The sequence below is a fragment of the Struthio camelus genome, chromosome 1, assembly GCF_040807025.1.
Source record: "Struthio camelus isolate bStrCam1 chromosome 1, bStrCam1.hap1, whole genome shotgun sequence".
Lineage (NCBI taxonomy): Eukaryota > Metazoa > Chordata > Aves > Struthioniformes > Struthionidae > Struthio > Struthio camelus.
This window is the reverse complement of record NC_090942.1, coordinates 88,768,079-88,784,703: the sequence shown is the minus strand read 5'-3', so window position 1 is coordinate 88,784,703 and position 16,625 is coordinate 88,768,079. Positions and strand designations below refer to the sequence as shown.

The window sequence follows — 16,625 nt, the reverse complement described above, 5'->3', positions numbered from 1 at the left end:
TATTATTATTATTATTCCAATATCTGGCAGAGTCCATACGTGCACAAAGTTGACTAGTTCCAGTCTAGCTCCTTAACATGAAAGAATGACTAGTGGCATGGAATAACACTAATTATTGTTAGTAGTGTCAAAGAAACCAAAGAATGTATAAACTTCAGAGATCAACTTTGCAATCCTTTTCTACAAGATGATCCCATCAGCTCAAATCCAAAACATGCTGACTGGTAGAAATTCCTTTCGCCCAGGACAGGTTCAGTGGTTTTGAGGGGTTCAGAGCCCAGCACTTCCACCAACACCAAATTCACTTCATTTCTTATCATTTTGTAATCATTTGCACACAGTGCAGTTCCTTTTCCAGCTCTTACTATAGAGTTACAAACTAACTTCCCCAGTCTGCAGAGGAAGCAATGGCTGCTGCTGCTTTTCTTAATAGCAGGAAACAAGCCAATCTGCAATGCTGGACAAGGTGCTATCTCTCCCAGAGCGATTTGCTGCACGCTGCAGGAAAAGCTCTCACAGTAAGGTGCACCGCTGGACTAACCAGTGCCAGAGAAAATGCTGAAACAGTTCAACTTTACTCTTTTTCCCTAGCTCACTATACTTTACAGAAATCTTTGAAATATTCTCATTGGTCCATTCTTATTCCCACTCCCATATGACTCAGTATCTTACTGAGCCATAAGCATTACTAGTAGGAAATTCTTGTAAAGAATTTTAATGAAAGAAAAATTTAAATTTCCAAAAGGAATCCTTCACCAGTAAACACTTCTTAAACTCTGTTTCTCTGTTAGGTAAGGTGTATATTCTGGGGGGAAGGTCATTGCTAAGCCCTACTCATTGGTGAGAAGAAAAAAAGTAATCAACTCTACTCAGAAAGAGAAGACAAGCAATGGATTATATTTGGTCTCTTGCCCACTTATTCTAATGGCATACTCATTCTCCACAGGCTTCACCTTCATCCTCCCCCACAAGGCTCTGATTTGTCTTGTCTGACATTTCCCAAGGCTGTTATACCACTGGGTTCACAAACACAGACAATTTTTTTTTTAAAGTTACCTATTTAAGCAGACTCTCACTGTTAAGACTTTAGATGCGCGTCTGAAAACGTCTTACACAGTTTTGTTAACGTACTTACTATTTACTTTAAATGAATCTAAAATCGTCAAACTAGATCAGACTAGTAGCCATCTACTTTAGCAATCTACTGCTTTTCTTTCAGCAGTAAATAGCAGATGCTTCAAAGGAAAATACACACGCACACACACAAAGCTGACGCTACCAAGTATCCTGTTCATAAGGAAATTCCTCTATTTTAAAGTAAAAAGAGCAGCCCCATTCTCCCCTGCCCTCTTGGCCTACAGCTAGCAATTGTATGACCGCAAGATGAGTTGATGTAGCAGGCTATTCCAATACAAAGTTGTTAATTATTTGGATGGGATTAGTTTTCCATCAGATGAGCCAACCCAAGTCACCCTACAGCCACACAAACGCCAGACACTGCCCAATAGAGAGTTTGGTCAAACTTTTTTCTAATATATTAGGTTAGCTATAACATGAACACAAACCCAAAGGGACATGAAGTCCTCATGCACGGCAAGCAACAAGGCTGGAAAGAGATGAGAGGAACAGGGCTACTCCTTTCAGCAGCAGATTACTATTAGACTACTTAGCTTCAAGTAAGACTCTTAGGCTACAGATGTACCATAGTTTGAGCCAGTTTAAACATGAACAGCTGCAATAGCCCCCCCCCCACACACATTCTTCCAGACATGCGTTCTTGTCCGCTCCTGCATGCCAATGCTGCGCATGTCTAATTCAGTAACCATTTCAGCAGGTTCAGCCCACCAAAGCAGTAGAAAAATATTCACTCTTTTCAGCAGCAATTTTCTGCTAATTTTAACTCAGCTTTTGCCTTAGAGATCTACAGAGCAGTACCACCAACGTACAGGGAAGGAGACAAGAATGCATGGCCTGGGTGAGCAGACGTGGAGCAGCACTTAGATAGCACATAAGCCACAGTCTAAGATTATTTTCAAAAGTTTTAAGTCGAAAATCAGGCATGTTTCTTCCCTTCTAAACTTAAAGGAGAACTTTTAATTCTACATTTCTTAGCTTGCATTTACAATCCCTTCTGGAATCATGCTCTGTTGAGGCAACTAACTTGTGATTCTTGAGCTGAATACAGTTCTCCAGCAGACCAGAGTGGCACTGTTGACAAATCATCATGTGACCAGTAATACTGGGGCTGTGCAGGTGCTAAGAATGCTGGCTAATCCAAACTTTCAGTTGTGGAAGAAAATTGATCAGCAGGGATCCCTGGGGATTTGAACTGTTGGCTTGCCTGGGGATCCAGCCACACTTCCAATCCAACCCTGCAATACAGCAGTAAGGCCCCAAGGAGCCACTGCTAGTGCCTCCTTACTGAAATGAGCCTTTCACTCCCTCTCCATTTGGCCATGTCAGGTACACAGTAAATCATGTAATTCATAGATATATGCAGACTTTGCAAGAGTCAGTCACAGAAATTTGTCCATGCCTCTCTTTGGCTCAAGGCTTCAGTGATATTTACATCAATGTGCTCTACTATCAGGTATGCCTAAGTATGCAGGTATGTACAAGTACAGGAAGTACACACTGTATGCACCACGTAATTGGGACAAGGGCTCATTGTTCTCACTTTTTGTAAGTAAAAAAGCATCTTATCCACTTTCCCCCTGTAAGGCAAATCACTTGAACCTTTTTAATATCTTCTGCTGAATTTTTGATCTCTGAACTCCTATTTTAGCCATGTTTCTGAGAGTCAGTAAAACCAAACGGAAAAATATCACTAAATATATTGCATATATAAAAATACATTTTAAAAGTTTTAAATGGTAACCTCTAATTTCCAACTTGACTCTAAAATTAACCTTATCAATTTACTTACAAAATTGCCTGGCTTTGAAAAGACAAAAAAAGGACTAACCACAAGTCTGAGTTTGTGAAAATGTAACCCATTACTTCCTTCCATACCATGTTATCCTCAAAGTTTAAGCCCTGTATCACTACACTTTCAACACAAGTAACAGAATAAAGCTGGAAGCAAAAGCAGGCTGCTATCCTCTAAAGACACATTCTCTTCATTAACTCTTCTGTTGTACAAAATTTTACTCACTCTGGACCCCTCACACAACACCAGGTAACAGAAAAGGTACAGAATGTATTACCTCCTGAATTTTGTTCCAGGACACTTTTTTTCTAGGCCAAGTGAATACATTAATGAGGAAAAAGAAGCATGAATAAAGATTTTGCCTGTGTCCTCAACAAAAACTCTATACCAATACATGGGGGTAAACACAGGGAAAAAGAAAACTAGAAGATTAGAGGGAAGATTCCTCATGTCTTTCCAGGAGAAGTAATTTTGTTTAATGTAAGGAAAGGAATAAAATAAAATTAAAAAAAACTAAACAAAAACACACAATTAGCCAGTCCAGACTAGTTATAAGGAAATTTCTACCTACAATCTTTCAGCACATTTTTATCTCACTGCTTTTGAAAACATCAGTTACTTATATAGTTTTGAATGAACACTTTTTATGAAAATTATTTCCTTTGTGCTCTCTTCCTAGTCAATTCCTTAATTTTTCCTCATTCTTGCACTATAAATCTCTCAAAATTAATTTTCTGACTCAAATAATATTTTATCTTTTCTTTTCATCTTGCACCAGATAGAGCACTGAGAAGCATTAAACAGAAGAGAGCAGAAATTGGATGCCTGAGGCCCACATATCATTCTTGCTGTTTTTAAAGATAAAGAATTAAAGATAAAATATGTGAACAAATAAAATGAAAGTTCAGTGATATCAGAGTCAAAATTCCTGGGTTTTATGGATTCACTTTTTATGCTTGACTCATGTTGTAACAAGGTACAAATGTTGACCAAAATTCCTCCATAAAGTCAGTTTTAAGATATTCCATCTGCATGGATTCCCCAGTACAGAACAAGGTATAAGCTCATGCGGCAGCCCCTCCTTCAAAGCTGAGGGTACTTTTATATATTCTCTTCCCATACAGAATTATTCTATAACATAGCTTACAGGAACTTAATTCTTTCCAAGATATCCAGTGTTTTTTGTTTTTTTTTTTTTGAGTGATATAATGGGGAAGAGAAATGGAAGAGAGAGTCAGGAAAAAACACAACTGTAACTGTCTCCTTTCTTTAAGGAAGCCAAATAAAAAGATCTTACTATATTTTTTTTCAACTTCAAGTGTTAACACAACTTAACATCAGTGGTATTAACATTCTTCCTATCACAAGCATAGTGTTTGCAGAATTATTTCAAAAAAAAAAAAAAAAGAGCTAACAGAAAAATAGAACAAAGTGTTACCACTTTGTTTAAAGCACAGTTATTTGTAGTAGTAGTTCAAATTATTATGACACAAATTTTAGATCCCTTTGTTTTTTGGCATGTACATAACTTAACATATGTAGAGCTGCATGCTTTAGTTATGTCACATTACTGCCTCTAGCTCCATGACAAATTGTACTGTCCACTGAAAATTCCTTTTAGTTTATTTCAAATGCGTTTGCTATCTTGGGTCAGAACACAAACAGAATTTTAAAAAATCCCTGAAACTCTTAAATATGATCCATAAACTTAAAGTTTCCACGCAAAAATGAAACTAAGTAATTTATTCCTAACTCAGAGATCCTGTAGTCCTTATCCTGAAATCAGCAAACTAAAGTAACCCTCCTTAGATCATGATAAATGCTAAAGAACATATTATCATGTATGTTTACATGATTCAGATTAGATATGGCTGTCTGGCACACATGAATTCAGTATCAAAGAGTAGTGAGGCTCCATTTTATAATCTTTTTACAAGAACTCTTTCAGCTAATTCCCAGCCTTAGCTCATCCTCACCAAGATTTCCATCCTCAATGGTCAGCACCACTTCATCCATCACCAAGGCCCGGAAATCTAGCTCCTCTTCACAGCACTTGGCCTTCAGCGCTCTCATGATCTCCTGCTGAGGGTAATCTTCTCTGATGCGACGGTCTGTTAAGAACCACAGCCTGGGAGCAACTGAACTGCACATCTTGGTCCTGTCTTGCAACCTTCAAGGTTTCCTTTCAGTGGAGCTTCTAGATGGTGGAGAAGAGGAGAACTGTTAGAGTGCAAAGGCTCCTATCCTCATATTCCTCACTGTCTTGAGTCCTACTCCCTTTGCACAAGTCTGCCCTTTCCAATAGGGTATAACTTAAAGCCTCCAAGTAGGAAAACAATGTCTATGCCTATCTATAGCGTAAGTAACAAGAATAAATCCATTTACATTCAGTGGCTACCTATTGAACTTCAAAATCAGTTTTTGGTCCTTATTCTAGTTTCATCTAAAAGAAATTCATACTGGATGAAACTATTGGTACTGGCAGTATCACCTCGTATCTGGACAGTACTAGGAAGCATGCCATGGACTGAAAAGACCCTCAATGTCCATCTCTGAAGGCCACAATTTTAGCTTCAGAATGGAGATACTTCCTTGCACTTGAGGAGGACTCAGCCCCTCCCTACATATTGCTAAAACACCTATGACAGACATGATATCTCCCTTTTTACCACCTATGAAAGACAGCTTGTGCCAAATTCTTTACGTTAAGCAAGCACTCCAGAAGAAGGAAAAATTGGGGGCGGGGGGAGGGAGCTTTAAAAGCATTAAAATGAAATCCTTTCAGGGAAATTTCTAAGACAGTAATTTGCTCTGACAAATGCTTAACATCTACTTGTGAAAAATATTTAGTACTACCTAACAGATATTAATGCAAAACCAGTGGAACAATGAGCATCAATGTAACGTTAAGAATACCCAAAATTAATGCACATAGCCTAAAGCAGAATCAAGATTTGAATATCAGCATTAGCCCTCTTCCTAACCCCTCACCTCCAATCACCTTTACACAGAAGCAGCACCAATGGACTCAACATCAAAGACACAATTCAGTTCAAATTACAGAATGTCTACAGTGTTAAAAGTGATAATCAGGAAGGTACTATTCCCCTTACTTTGAATATAGAGAACTCAGACTATTTTTTACTGTATTCTAACATATTTTAAAAGCTGCAAAACAATTACAGGTATGTTAATGGACTAAAAAGATACAGTCATCATTTCCATTTAAGTAACAACAGGAAGCAGCACAGTATAGGGGGCAAAAATTCCAGAGAAAAACATAGCTGTTTGCCACTCATTTTAAAATCTTAAAATTAATACAAATAGGTAGAAATCATTATTTTCACCAATATGATTTGCATGGGATTCAAGCATTATTGAACTCTGGGATAGAAACAGGAATTCTGTCTGGTAGTTGTAATGACTGGATCCAGTGTCAACAGAAAATCTAAGTGCAGATTAGGCCATAGATCTGTAACAAGTTCTTTCATTTTGTGCTCAGAAGAATTTCTGTAGTTTTCTCTATTGTTTTGGGTTAAGATTTCCGCAGCAGGTATCAGGGTAAAAGGATTGTTTTGCTACAACCAAAAGAATAAGCTGGATTTTTTGTAATTAAAAACAATGGTTTTGCTACCAATAAAGATTTTTATTAACTAACAACAAGATAAAATTTTAAACAGCCATTTTCACTCCTGGTATTGAGAACTCTGATGGTAGCAAGCAAACCTTAAAGAATCTATGACTTTGTTTCCTCTGCTTTGGTAATTAGGAGCAACAACAATGCCAGGCACTACAGTTCTTCATAACAGCAAATGAAAACAGAAGCTGGGGAAAAGCAATCACAGACACAGTCCAGCCTATGACAGCAGCCAAGATGCCCAAGGGAAAGCAGGATAAGGACTGTTTGCTCCTTGCAAAAAAATGAGGGGGTGGGGGAGATGGTTGTAAGAACATCCTTTGTACCTAAGAGTCCCTTTTTTTCCTTCAAAGCAGCTGAAACTGAAAAGGGCAGGACAAGGCTTGGGCTTCAATGGCTGACAACTGCCAGATTCTGCTTCACTTTTGGGTCTCATATTCTCAAAAATGGATCTTTCTACCTGGCCATTTACAGAAAACCTGCTGGGGCAATACACTTAGCTAAGAATTGCAACAGGCTATATTATTCAAAAATGGCACTGCCACAGCACAGTCTAGAAGGCTTCTTGTCAATTTACCCTTATTCTGCTAGTTGCATAAATCATCAGGGGAGACCAAACAGCACCACCTACTGTCTCTTCTTTGGAAAGCATGCCCTACCTAACAGTAAGGTTGGTCTATTACATATTAAAAAGAGCTATAGAACACTGAGTGCATAAAGAATATCCTAGATAAGAGTACTTTCTTTTTTTTTTTTTGGGGGGGGGGGGGTGGGCAGGGGGGTCACAAGACTATGACAATCAAAAGCCATTGCAGATTCTCAGCCTTTTTTTTTTTTTTCTCCTTTTCCCTCAGTACTGGTTTTAATACTAGTACAAAGGAAAAAGTATTTTCTCTCCTCCAGCCTTCTCCCCATTTCTGCTTGCTACCAACTCTTGATTTCTTTGCCAGTAGGGATTTTCTTAAATCTCTTTTCTACATTGCCCCACTTCCACCCCCTTAAATGTGTAGCAACTGTGCCATCTCTCTCTGATTGTGAGAGGGCGAGAGAGAAAGAGCAAGAAAGAGAGCGTGCACAGGAAAAAGAGCGCACAAGAGCCTTTTTCTTCCTCTCCTATTTTTGTAAGGAACTACAGCATCATCAGGAAGAGCCATCTAGGTATCTCAACTAGCACACTAAACCAATGAGCATACGAAAAATGCCTTAGATACATATTGGTCTGCCTCCTAAAACTTTGCCTTCTTTCCTCTAAATATTTTATAGATGTGGCACATACTAAGGCTCACACCTCATTATGAAGCAGGCAGGAAGCATCAATTCCGGAGACAAAAATAATGAAACTCACTTTAGATCAAGGCACAAGTCCCTGACAGATAGAAATAGAAAGTAGTAATCTTAACTACAGATCCCTTGACCTGCTACCCATTACCCATTTTTTTCACCAGAAGTATCCCCACCATCCCAGCATTCTGCTCCTAAAAACAGGATTCACTTGTCAGTTTCAATCTCTCCTTCTAATACGTATTTTGATTGTGTAAGGAGCCTCACCGAACAAAACCTGCAATTTACCCTATTAACCCAAATATCTTAACAATCCCTCCCACATTCTCAAGAAAATGGTCTGTAGGAGGAAAGCCTGCCTTGCAGTCAGATGCACAAGAGCATTAAGCTTTCAAGTTGGATGCTATTTCCAGATTTTTCCCCGAAAAGCAACTCCACCCATTGCAATCTAAAAGAGACACAGTTTAAGACAATGCTGGGCATGCATGAAATATTTTGTAACAGATGCTCACATAGACTGGGAAGTAAGTGTCTATGTACAAGGAAAGGGAAAGAGCAGGAGATGATTACATGTCTTCAAAATGAAAGCAGTTAAAAATCAAGTTTTCACTCAAAGCTACTACGATCAGTTTGAGTACAGTATTTTCAAAAGCCAAGGACTTATGAAATCAAAAAAGAAAAAAAAAATAGAAGGAAAGACACTTAACTGCATAAAACGGACCAGAAGATGTAAAAGGGTGGAGTCAAAGCAAAAGCTCTACAATAAAAGTCGAACTGTGTCAGACTAGCCAAGCAGTCATTGCTGCATCTGCTTCAGAAAGATGCTGTGTGGAACAATTTATCAGCAATTTATAGAGAAAAATAGAACCCTCAATTTTAAAAATGTAGCATTACTGCACTTTCTAAGCCTGGTTTCATTTCAGCATTCACACAGCAGTTTCTTCCTCTCTCCCATTATATACATTTGTATTTCCTCCTGCCTGCCCTGAAGCTGCAATACACCTCTTGCAGCTGTTCTAACAAGAGTATTCACTATGCTACTGTTCTACTTTCAATCGTATCAGAATGTATTTTACGGATATAACAGGGAATTCAGCCAATCCGATCAGCTGTCTAGACAGTTCTCAAAATCTGAAGACCACTTCCTTAAACAAGGTCTTCTCTCCACTATGGAGAGAGTTTTAGAGACTTGACTCCAAGAACGGGAGACTGGTGTCCATTGTCCATTTATTCCTTGTTCTGTCTACAACACCCAACAGCAGGGAGAAAGATGGATTAGTCTCTTTCTTTCCTTATCATAATGTATTTTCCCCTAAGCTGAAAAAAGAAAACAATTATGAGATACAAATCCATTTATGTATTATTGACAAATGCGTGACTTGAAATGTATCTAATTCATTAAAAGATCCATATCCTTTCCATTCAAAATGCAACTGCCCAATGAATTTGTATATTGAAAAGACTAGGCTGTCTCTTCCCTATGGGAATGATAAATGATATTCCAGATGTTTTGCAGCATTAGGAATCAATGTGATCTAGCCATCTTAACTGTTTGACTTTTGACATGATATTGCAGCACACTCCTATTGCCTGTAGTGAGATCTGAGAAACAAGTTACCTAAACAAGCCCCTCCCAGGATCACCTCTTTTAGTCCTTGGCTCAGACTACCAGCTTCAGTCACAGCACTGTGCAGCTAACATAACTCCATGGATTTTAGTAATTAGTAGAGAGGTAAAATCTAATCATAGGTTTAGCATACCTCTAGGAATGTTTAATCTCTACAGCTCAGGTAATGATAATAAAAATCTCATGGGAGCGAGTAGGAAAGAGCTAGAAGGGTAGCAAGCCATGATCGCCATGGGAAATGGAGAACTAAGAAAAACATATTTCCAAACACCTACCTCACTATGAAAAAACTGCAGCCTTATGTATCATTCTTAACAAAATGCATATGCCTTGAATTCAGTACACTGTTACTGGGGTTGGGAAAAGGTAACGGCATTTTGCTTTCCTTTTTATCATAAATTAGCTAAGGTTTTAAAACTGAGTATATATTTCCGGTCAACCAATTGTCTCTACTATTATGGCAGTTTCTAGAATGCTGTTTTGGAGGCCACACCTCAAGATACTGAAGATCTAAGCATATTTGTAACATGCTCATAAGTTACAATAAAGATGATAGCTCAAGGCAGATTTGAGTTATAATGGCAATGTTAGGGATCAGATTGGTTAAACAGTTAATGAAGTGCTGTCCAGCATATGATCCATCATACATTGTCAAGGAATTAATGTCTCTGCCTCACTTTAGTGAGGAGAATAGAGCAGTAACTGAAACATCCCAGAAACATCACTTTCCTGTGTCGTAGGGAGAACAGATCTGAAAACAGTTCAGCACTGTTCTTAGTATAAAGAACAATTAATTCTGTATTCCCCACACAGATACCAGAATGATGATCATCTAAAGAAAATCTTAAAGAAAATCTTAAAGAAAAATCTTAAAATCTCATGAATTATGAGTATAATCCAAGGTGAGGCATGCAGAGATAACAAAAACTGATATCTTGAACCATTTATTAAAATTGCTTTAGAAAAATAAACTCAACATAAATCAAACTCAACATAAATCAATACTTATTCCTGACACTGCAACTTCATGGTGATGAGGGACAACCTCAAGAAAAAAAAAAATCTCTTTCCTAACAGAAACTAAAATTTTAAAGTTGTAATTTTCATAAAACTGTCCCATAACTGGTTGGGAACCTCTGGTAAGAACAAAGACCCTCTGAAAAATAAAAGTCTTTATTTAAATATATTTTATATAACATAGCAGTGCAATCTGTCCTGTGCTGCTGCATATCATCTGCCCTCTGTACATGCACTCTAGAATTTAAAGTCACTGCAGGCAGGTGAATCCCAGCATGCCTTTTTTAAAGTGCAGCATGGTATTCAACTCCCTTCCCTTTCCCTGTGAGGTTTGTAGAGACTGCAACAGTCAAAGAAAAAGGGAATATATTCAAGTATAATGTGTCTTAAACTGACTGCATAATAGTAAAGCAGGAAATTGCTACCATTCTTTCCAAAAACAATTCTCCCCCCACACTCCCACAGATGGGCAACTGCATTCCCTACTATGGCTTTCATCTGCTGTCTTCCACCCTTGCACTGAGTAATGTTGAAGATACTAGTAGCAATCCTTCCCGCACAATTGCCTCTCAAAAGCAGACATCCGCACCCCCAGTCTCTACTCATCTTCATGCTTGTAAGTAGGTGATAACATTCCTCATTCACACATCCCAGTTTCTGATCTTCAGTGAATCTATTATTTTCTTCCCTCTCTGCCACACAAGGCTGATAGTGGTCAACACCAGCTCTCCTTCTACTTTGATCTTACAATTTTTTTTTTCCTACAGTAGGCTTCCAGGTTTTTCACCCCTCTTCTGTCTGTGTGCACTCCTGTGCAAATAAAACATAGTTTCTTCAGCAGTTATCCCATCTCTGCCCAGGTTCCTCTCCAGTGAGGTATAATACACCCCTCTCTTTTCTGATTTGCATGTACACAGCTAGTTTTCCCTCCTCCCTTCCCCCACCCTCCTCTCAGTCTCTCTGCATGCCTCTCTCCTAGTGCCTGGAATGGGGGAAGGGAAACCAAGCACTGAATGAATGGACTGATGTGACTTACCAGAAATTTGATGAGAAAGGACTGGAAGATGAAAAGATGCCAAAGATGGGTGCTTCTTTTAGTGTGCCGAGTAAGCGCCGCTTCAATCTGGCTCCCTCAGTGAGATCACGCGTCTTGCTATGTACCCCTCTTTCTAGGATCCTCTACTACCCAAAGAGGGTAGCAATAGTGTCTTCTGGACACCTCCCTGCACTGCACTCCAAAGGATGGAAATGTACTACTGAAGCCCCCAAATCAAGCAAGGGGTGATGAGGACAGCGTTCTCCTGGTACTACGCAAGCAATTTCTAGCTGATGCCTCAGGGACCAGGGTAGATTTCTGAGGGTGGAATAGAGGAAAGGGGGAGTAGGTGAGGGCTAATATAATTACCCAAATTATCCTCTCCTGTTGGAGAGGAGGGATGGAAAGGAGGCAAAAAAATACTAGTGCAAAGCTGTACTTTTCAGTGAAAATAGAGTAAATCCAGTAAGCCTCTCATGTCTCTGTTTCCTGAGAACTAAATACCTAAATGAGTCTTAAGTCACCAACACCTAGGGAGAAAGAGAGAAATATCCATATTATACATAAACAAACACATAAAGATACCTAATAAATTACATTTCAGCAGAAAGAAAAGCTAATAGACAAGACAACAAGCAAAATCAGAAGAAAAGGAGCAGATGAACACAATTAGGGGAACAATGTGACCTTAAATAATTTATAGAAATTTACTACCATAGAAACGCATTTTTAAGAGAGAAACTAGACAGTCAAGTAGCATACTTATTTATGGAAAAATGTGTGTTCAAAGGAAAGATAAGCCTGTAACCACAAGTGAACAAAAGAAATTAGGTTTTAAAATCGAAGAAAACTGTATTCGCATTTATTTGTGTGCTTCTTTAAAACCTCTCCTTCAGAACATTTAGAATTCAAGTGAGGAGACTGAAGAAAAGTATGATTCAGGTAAGAAGCATATTCATATGAATGAAACCCCACTTCACAAAAAAAAAAAAAAGGGTCGTTTATACATAAAGACGAAAAACAGAAATAGCATGTCTAGGAGGTGCTCGTTTAAATGATTAAAGAGTACCATTTGCTCAATTTGAAAACGGAGCCCATGGTAAGATCTTAAGAAGTCAGTAATACGCAATTATCTCTTAAAACATTAGAAAACAAAAGAAGGAAAGAAACCTGGTTGTAACGATTTCGTTTTAAGACCCAATCACACACACACACCCCTCAATCACGTGAAAAACTGCTCCCAGCAAACGCAGATTTTTACACTCAGGCGCACGGGAGCAGTTTTTCGTTGCGTTCCAGCGGCTGTTTACACACACGAACGCGTATGAACAACGCACAAGGCGTGCTAACACAGATACCATGGCGGGACGTAAATAAACGATATCCTCGAATACATACAAACACCACGACCTACAGAGCGCGATACAACAGCGGAAAGCTCTGGGCGAGGGCAAAGCATCGCCATCCGAAGCCTTCAAGCCCGGGAGGGGGAGGAGTAGACACAAAAAGAGCCCCCGGTGGTTGAGGAATCACAAACCTGGGTGCCTCGCCTCTCCTGCCCGCGCCTGCGGGGTGGGGAGGCGCCGGTAGGTCCGACCGCTGCCCCGTCTCCGCGTACAGGGATGCGCAATCACCATGGGCGCAACGCGAGGCAGCGGTCGCGGGGCGGGACGGCTGAGGGGATGGTCCCAACGTTCCCCCCCACCCCCGGGCACGGCGGACCCCACCCCCGGGCTCGTACCCGCTCAGCCCGACATCTCACCCACCCCGGCTACTGCCAAGCCCGAGCCTGAGGGGACCCGCGGGCGGCTGCGCTACCGGCCGAAGCCCCCCTCCAGCACTGCCTGCGGGGCCGAGCAGAGGAAAGGAGGCAGCGGGGCGAAGAGGGCTTCGGGGAGACTCGCCCCTTTCTCCCTCTTCTCCCGGGGGTTGGAGTCACTCGGCGGCGCAGTCCGAAAGGGGAGCAGGCTACGCTCCTGCCCGGCCCCCTCCTTTTTCCTTCCTCGGTCTCCCTCCTCCCTGCAGCTGCGGAGAGCAGACAGCCTGGGCTGGCTGTTCCCTGCACTAAGACCCCCGCCCCCCGCGGCCGCTGCTCCAGCCACAACGCTGCCACCTCCTCCTGCGCTCGCTCCCGCCGCCCGACTGAAACGGCGACCGCGCAAACGGCCGACCGCTGCCGACACACTGCTGTGGGGGGGGGGGGGGGAGGGGCGAGGCGGGGCGCTGCGCTTCGGGATGGGGCGGGAGCTGGGGAAGGCCGCGCGCTCCCGCGTGCGCCTCCGCACGCGCACTAGAGGCGACCCCCCGCCGCTGCCTCTGCTGGTAGGGCCGCCCGCTCGCGGCTGTCCCCTCCCACCCCGCTTCAGCCCGCTGTACCTCACAGCGGCCGGCGTGCCGCAGGGCGCGAAGGTGACGGAGGGGAAGGGGCGGGAAGGGGGTAACCGTCACGCCGCGCTCTCTCCTTCAAACGCCTTGGCGCCATGTTATTCATGGCCAATCCTAGTCGTCTGGCAGTCACTCCGTGCCCCCCCCCCCGAGTCTTGATAATGACATCACTCATGACACACATGCAAGAATCTCTTCTCAAAACAAGAGCAGCACCTTCTCTGGTCAGGTGTGCTGACATCCTCTCTCTCTTCCTCCATCTGACCCACACCAGTGATTTGGTCAAACCAAACTCCCCTCGTGATTAATCCAAATTCAGGCCTGAGACAAAAATGACTCAGGCAACAGTAGCCTGACCATGACACACCTGGCAGCTTTTGCAGCCAAATGAAATACTGCTTAGACTTGCCATGCTGTTTGTGTCACACACTGATCCTCCTGACCCTTGCTCTCTGCAGGTATGTAGAGACACCATCCCATTGCTGTGGAATATCAGCTGCAGCACAGTACAGGCAACCAGCAGTTATACAGCGAGATGTGCCAAGCCTTCCAGTCAGCCTGGCATGACAAAAACCTATGATACACACCTCACTCCTGTGGGGCTGTTGGTATGTGGCACACAAAGCCAAGCATCTTTGTCCTTTCTGTGACAGATAAATGTGTGACACAGCCTACACACCACCTGCTATGTACCATCACATGTCTGACATACCCGATATATAGCCTGGGCTGCATCATCCTTCACTGCTATCATTTGTCTAAAATAATAACGGTTGGCAATAAATGATTATGATACAGCCAGTGTACCAACTAACACCTTGTTTATCAGTGTCTGTGGTATACCTAACACAGTTTCCTCCACACGCACACTAAGACATACCCTTTTTATTCACCATATCACATTTGCTGCATATTCAGTGTTCACAGCACATTGCCCTAAAATACATGTCAAGCACTTTTGACACAAAACACCTGATGCATCAGTAACCTTTTCTCCTTCCTGTTTCCTAGGCTTTCATGTATGGTTGAATTTACTTTCAAAATATGACTACTTACCAAGCAACACATGCTGAAAATCCCCACAGACACTGGGACATAAATTGCCATTCATATACATAACACACTGTACTTTATTCCGTTCTTTACCACAGAACAGATGAAGTTGGAAAGGAGCTCTGGCAATCACTCTGTCCAGTCCTCCAGCTCAAAGCAGGATCAGCTACAGCAGGTTGCTCAGTATGTCGCCAGCCGAGTCTTCAGCATCTCCAAAGATAGAGCCTCACAACCTCTCTGGGCAACCTGTTTCAGTGTCTGACCACCCTCACTGTAAGAAGTTTAAATGGAATTTCTTGTATTTCAGTTCGTACCCACTGCCTCTTGTCCTGTCACTGGGCACCACTGAGAAGAGTCTGCCTCCATCTTCTTTACACCCTTCCTTCAGATATTTACATACATTTTTAAAACATGACCTCCAAGCCTCCTTTTCCTCTACATGAAACAATCCCAGCTCTCTCAGCCTCTTCTCATTTGACAGATGCTCCAGTCCTTTAGTCTTCATGGCCCTTCGCCGGCCTTACTCCAGCATGTCTGTCTCACTTGTACTGGGGAGACCAGAACTGGACACTGTACTCTAGATTTGGCCTCACCAGGTCTCACCACACAAACCAAATATATTCAGCTTACTGCCCTGATTCTGTCTTGTATAAAATTCTCACTCACCAACGTTCATAACCTCTAGATACAGCACACTCGCTGAGTGTCATGAGGAAACAACATACATATTGCTCAACAATTTGTGTTACGTTCCCAACTTTTCCCTTCAAATAAGAGACATACCCACTTGCTCACATGTGATACTCCCATACACCAATCCTGTCATGAATATAGCAAATTCAGCCTGCTTTCCTCTGCCTTTTAAGTATGCGACGGTTCCATCCTAACCATTGTCACTGTCCCCCAAATGACAGGCACTACATACACCTTGCCTCCCACATTTAGTTCATCTACACATGACACACCCAGAGCCATTTTAGACAAGCTGTGAAACCCCCACCTGCAGGATAAAGATATGCCATCCAAACCTTTTATGCAGTACCCAGTTGATGGGATTGTTTTCCACAGTAATGAGCTATAAATTCTGTGAATATCTGCTGCAATGTTTATTCATTTGTACTATGATACATCACCCTGCTATATAATACGCTCCCACTTTGGCATACTTCCTGCAAAGTTACAGCTGATAGTTAAAATATTCATCAATGCAAACATTGCTGAGCATTTCTAAGCCTGACTTTCCTGAGTGTATGCATATTCATTTGGTTCCCCAAACATCCTAGTTTTGCTCCCCAAACCTCAGATGTGATTTAGGCAGTTCTCAAAACTTCTGCCTAATAAATATGCCATGGAAAAGGTCACCCCACAGATGATGTTAGTGGCCAAAATGCTTATTTACCTAGACACCATGTGATGCACTGTTCTCCTGTCTGTTTAGGCTGCTTGCCAGTACTTCTGGCTTCTCATTAGTCCGTGGCTGCAAGCCAGAGACCACTTCTGGCTCCCAGGTTCCCATCTGCCTGACACTGTACAAAAGTGTCACAACCTGAGAGCAAGAGATAATTTTAGGCAAGTCTCAAGAAGCTAAATTAAAAATAAATAAATAAAAAATGCAAACATACCACACCAAAATGATGGATAGTATTTTTGTTACTTTGAC

The 16,625-nt window shown here is 41.6% G+C and overlaps 1 protein-coding gene across 21 annotated transcripts in view; it reads right to left on the bottom strand.

Moving 5' to 3' along the window:
• RIMKLB (ribosomal modification protein rimK like family member B) overlaps window positions 1–13,718 on the bottom strand; it is a 61,805-nt gene extending 48,087 nt beyond the window's left edge. For 5 of the 21 annotated variants that reach the window (XR_011143188.1, XM_068955606.1, XM_068955497.1 and 2 more), the window contains exons 1-3: window positions 13,065–13,672; window positions 11,528–12,057; window positions 4,906–5,126 (exon numbers count right to left, since the gene is read on the bottom strand). Coding sequence is in view for 16 of the 21 variants with exons in the window: in XM_009687188.2 (XP_009685483.1) it covers window positions 4,906–5,080 (175 nt within the window). In the remaining 5 variants the exon portion in view is untranslated. Of the gene's footprint in view, window positions 1–4,905; window positions 5,127–11,527; window positions 12,058–12,925 lie in introns of all 21 variants that reach the window. The other 16 variants (XR_011143190.1, XM_068955503.1, XM_068955605.1 and 13 more) reach the window with 14 other exon arrangements.
• Between the last annotated feature and the right edge of the window lie 2,907 nt (window positions 13,719–16,625).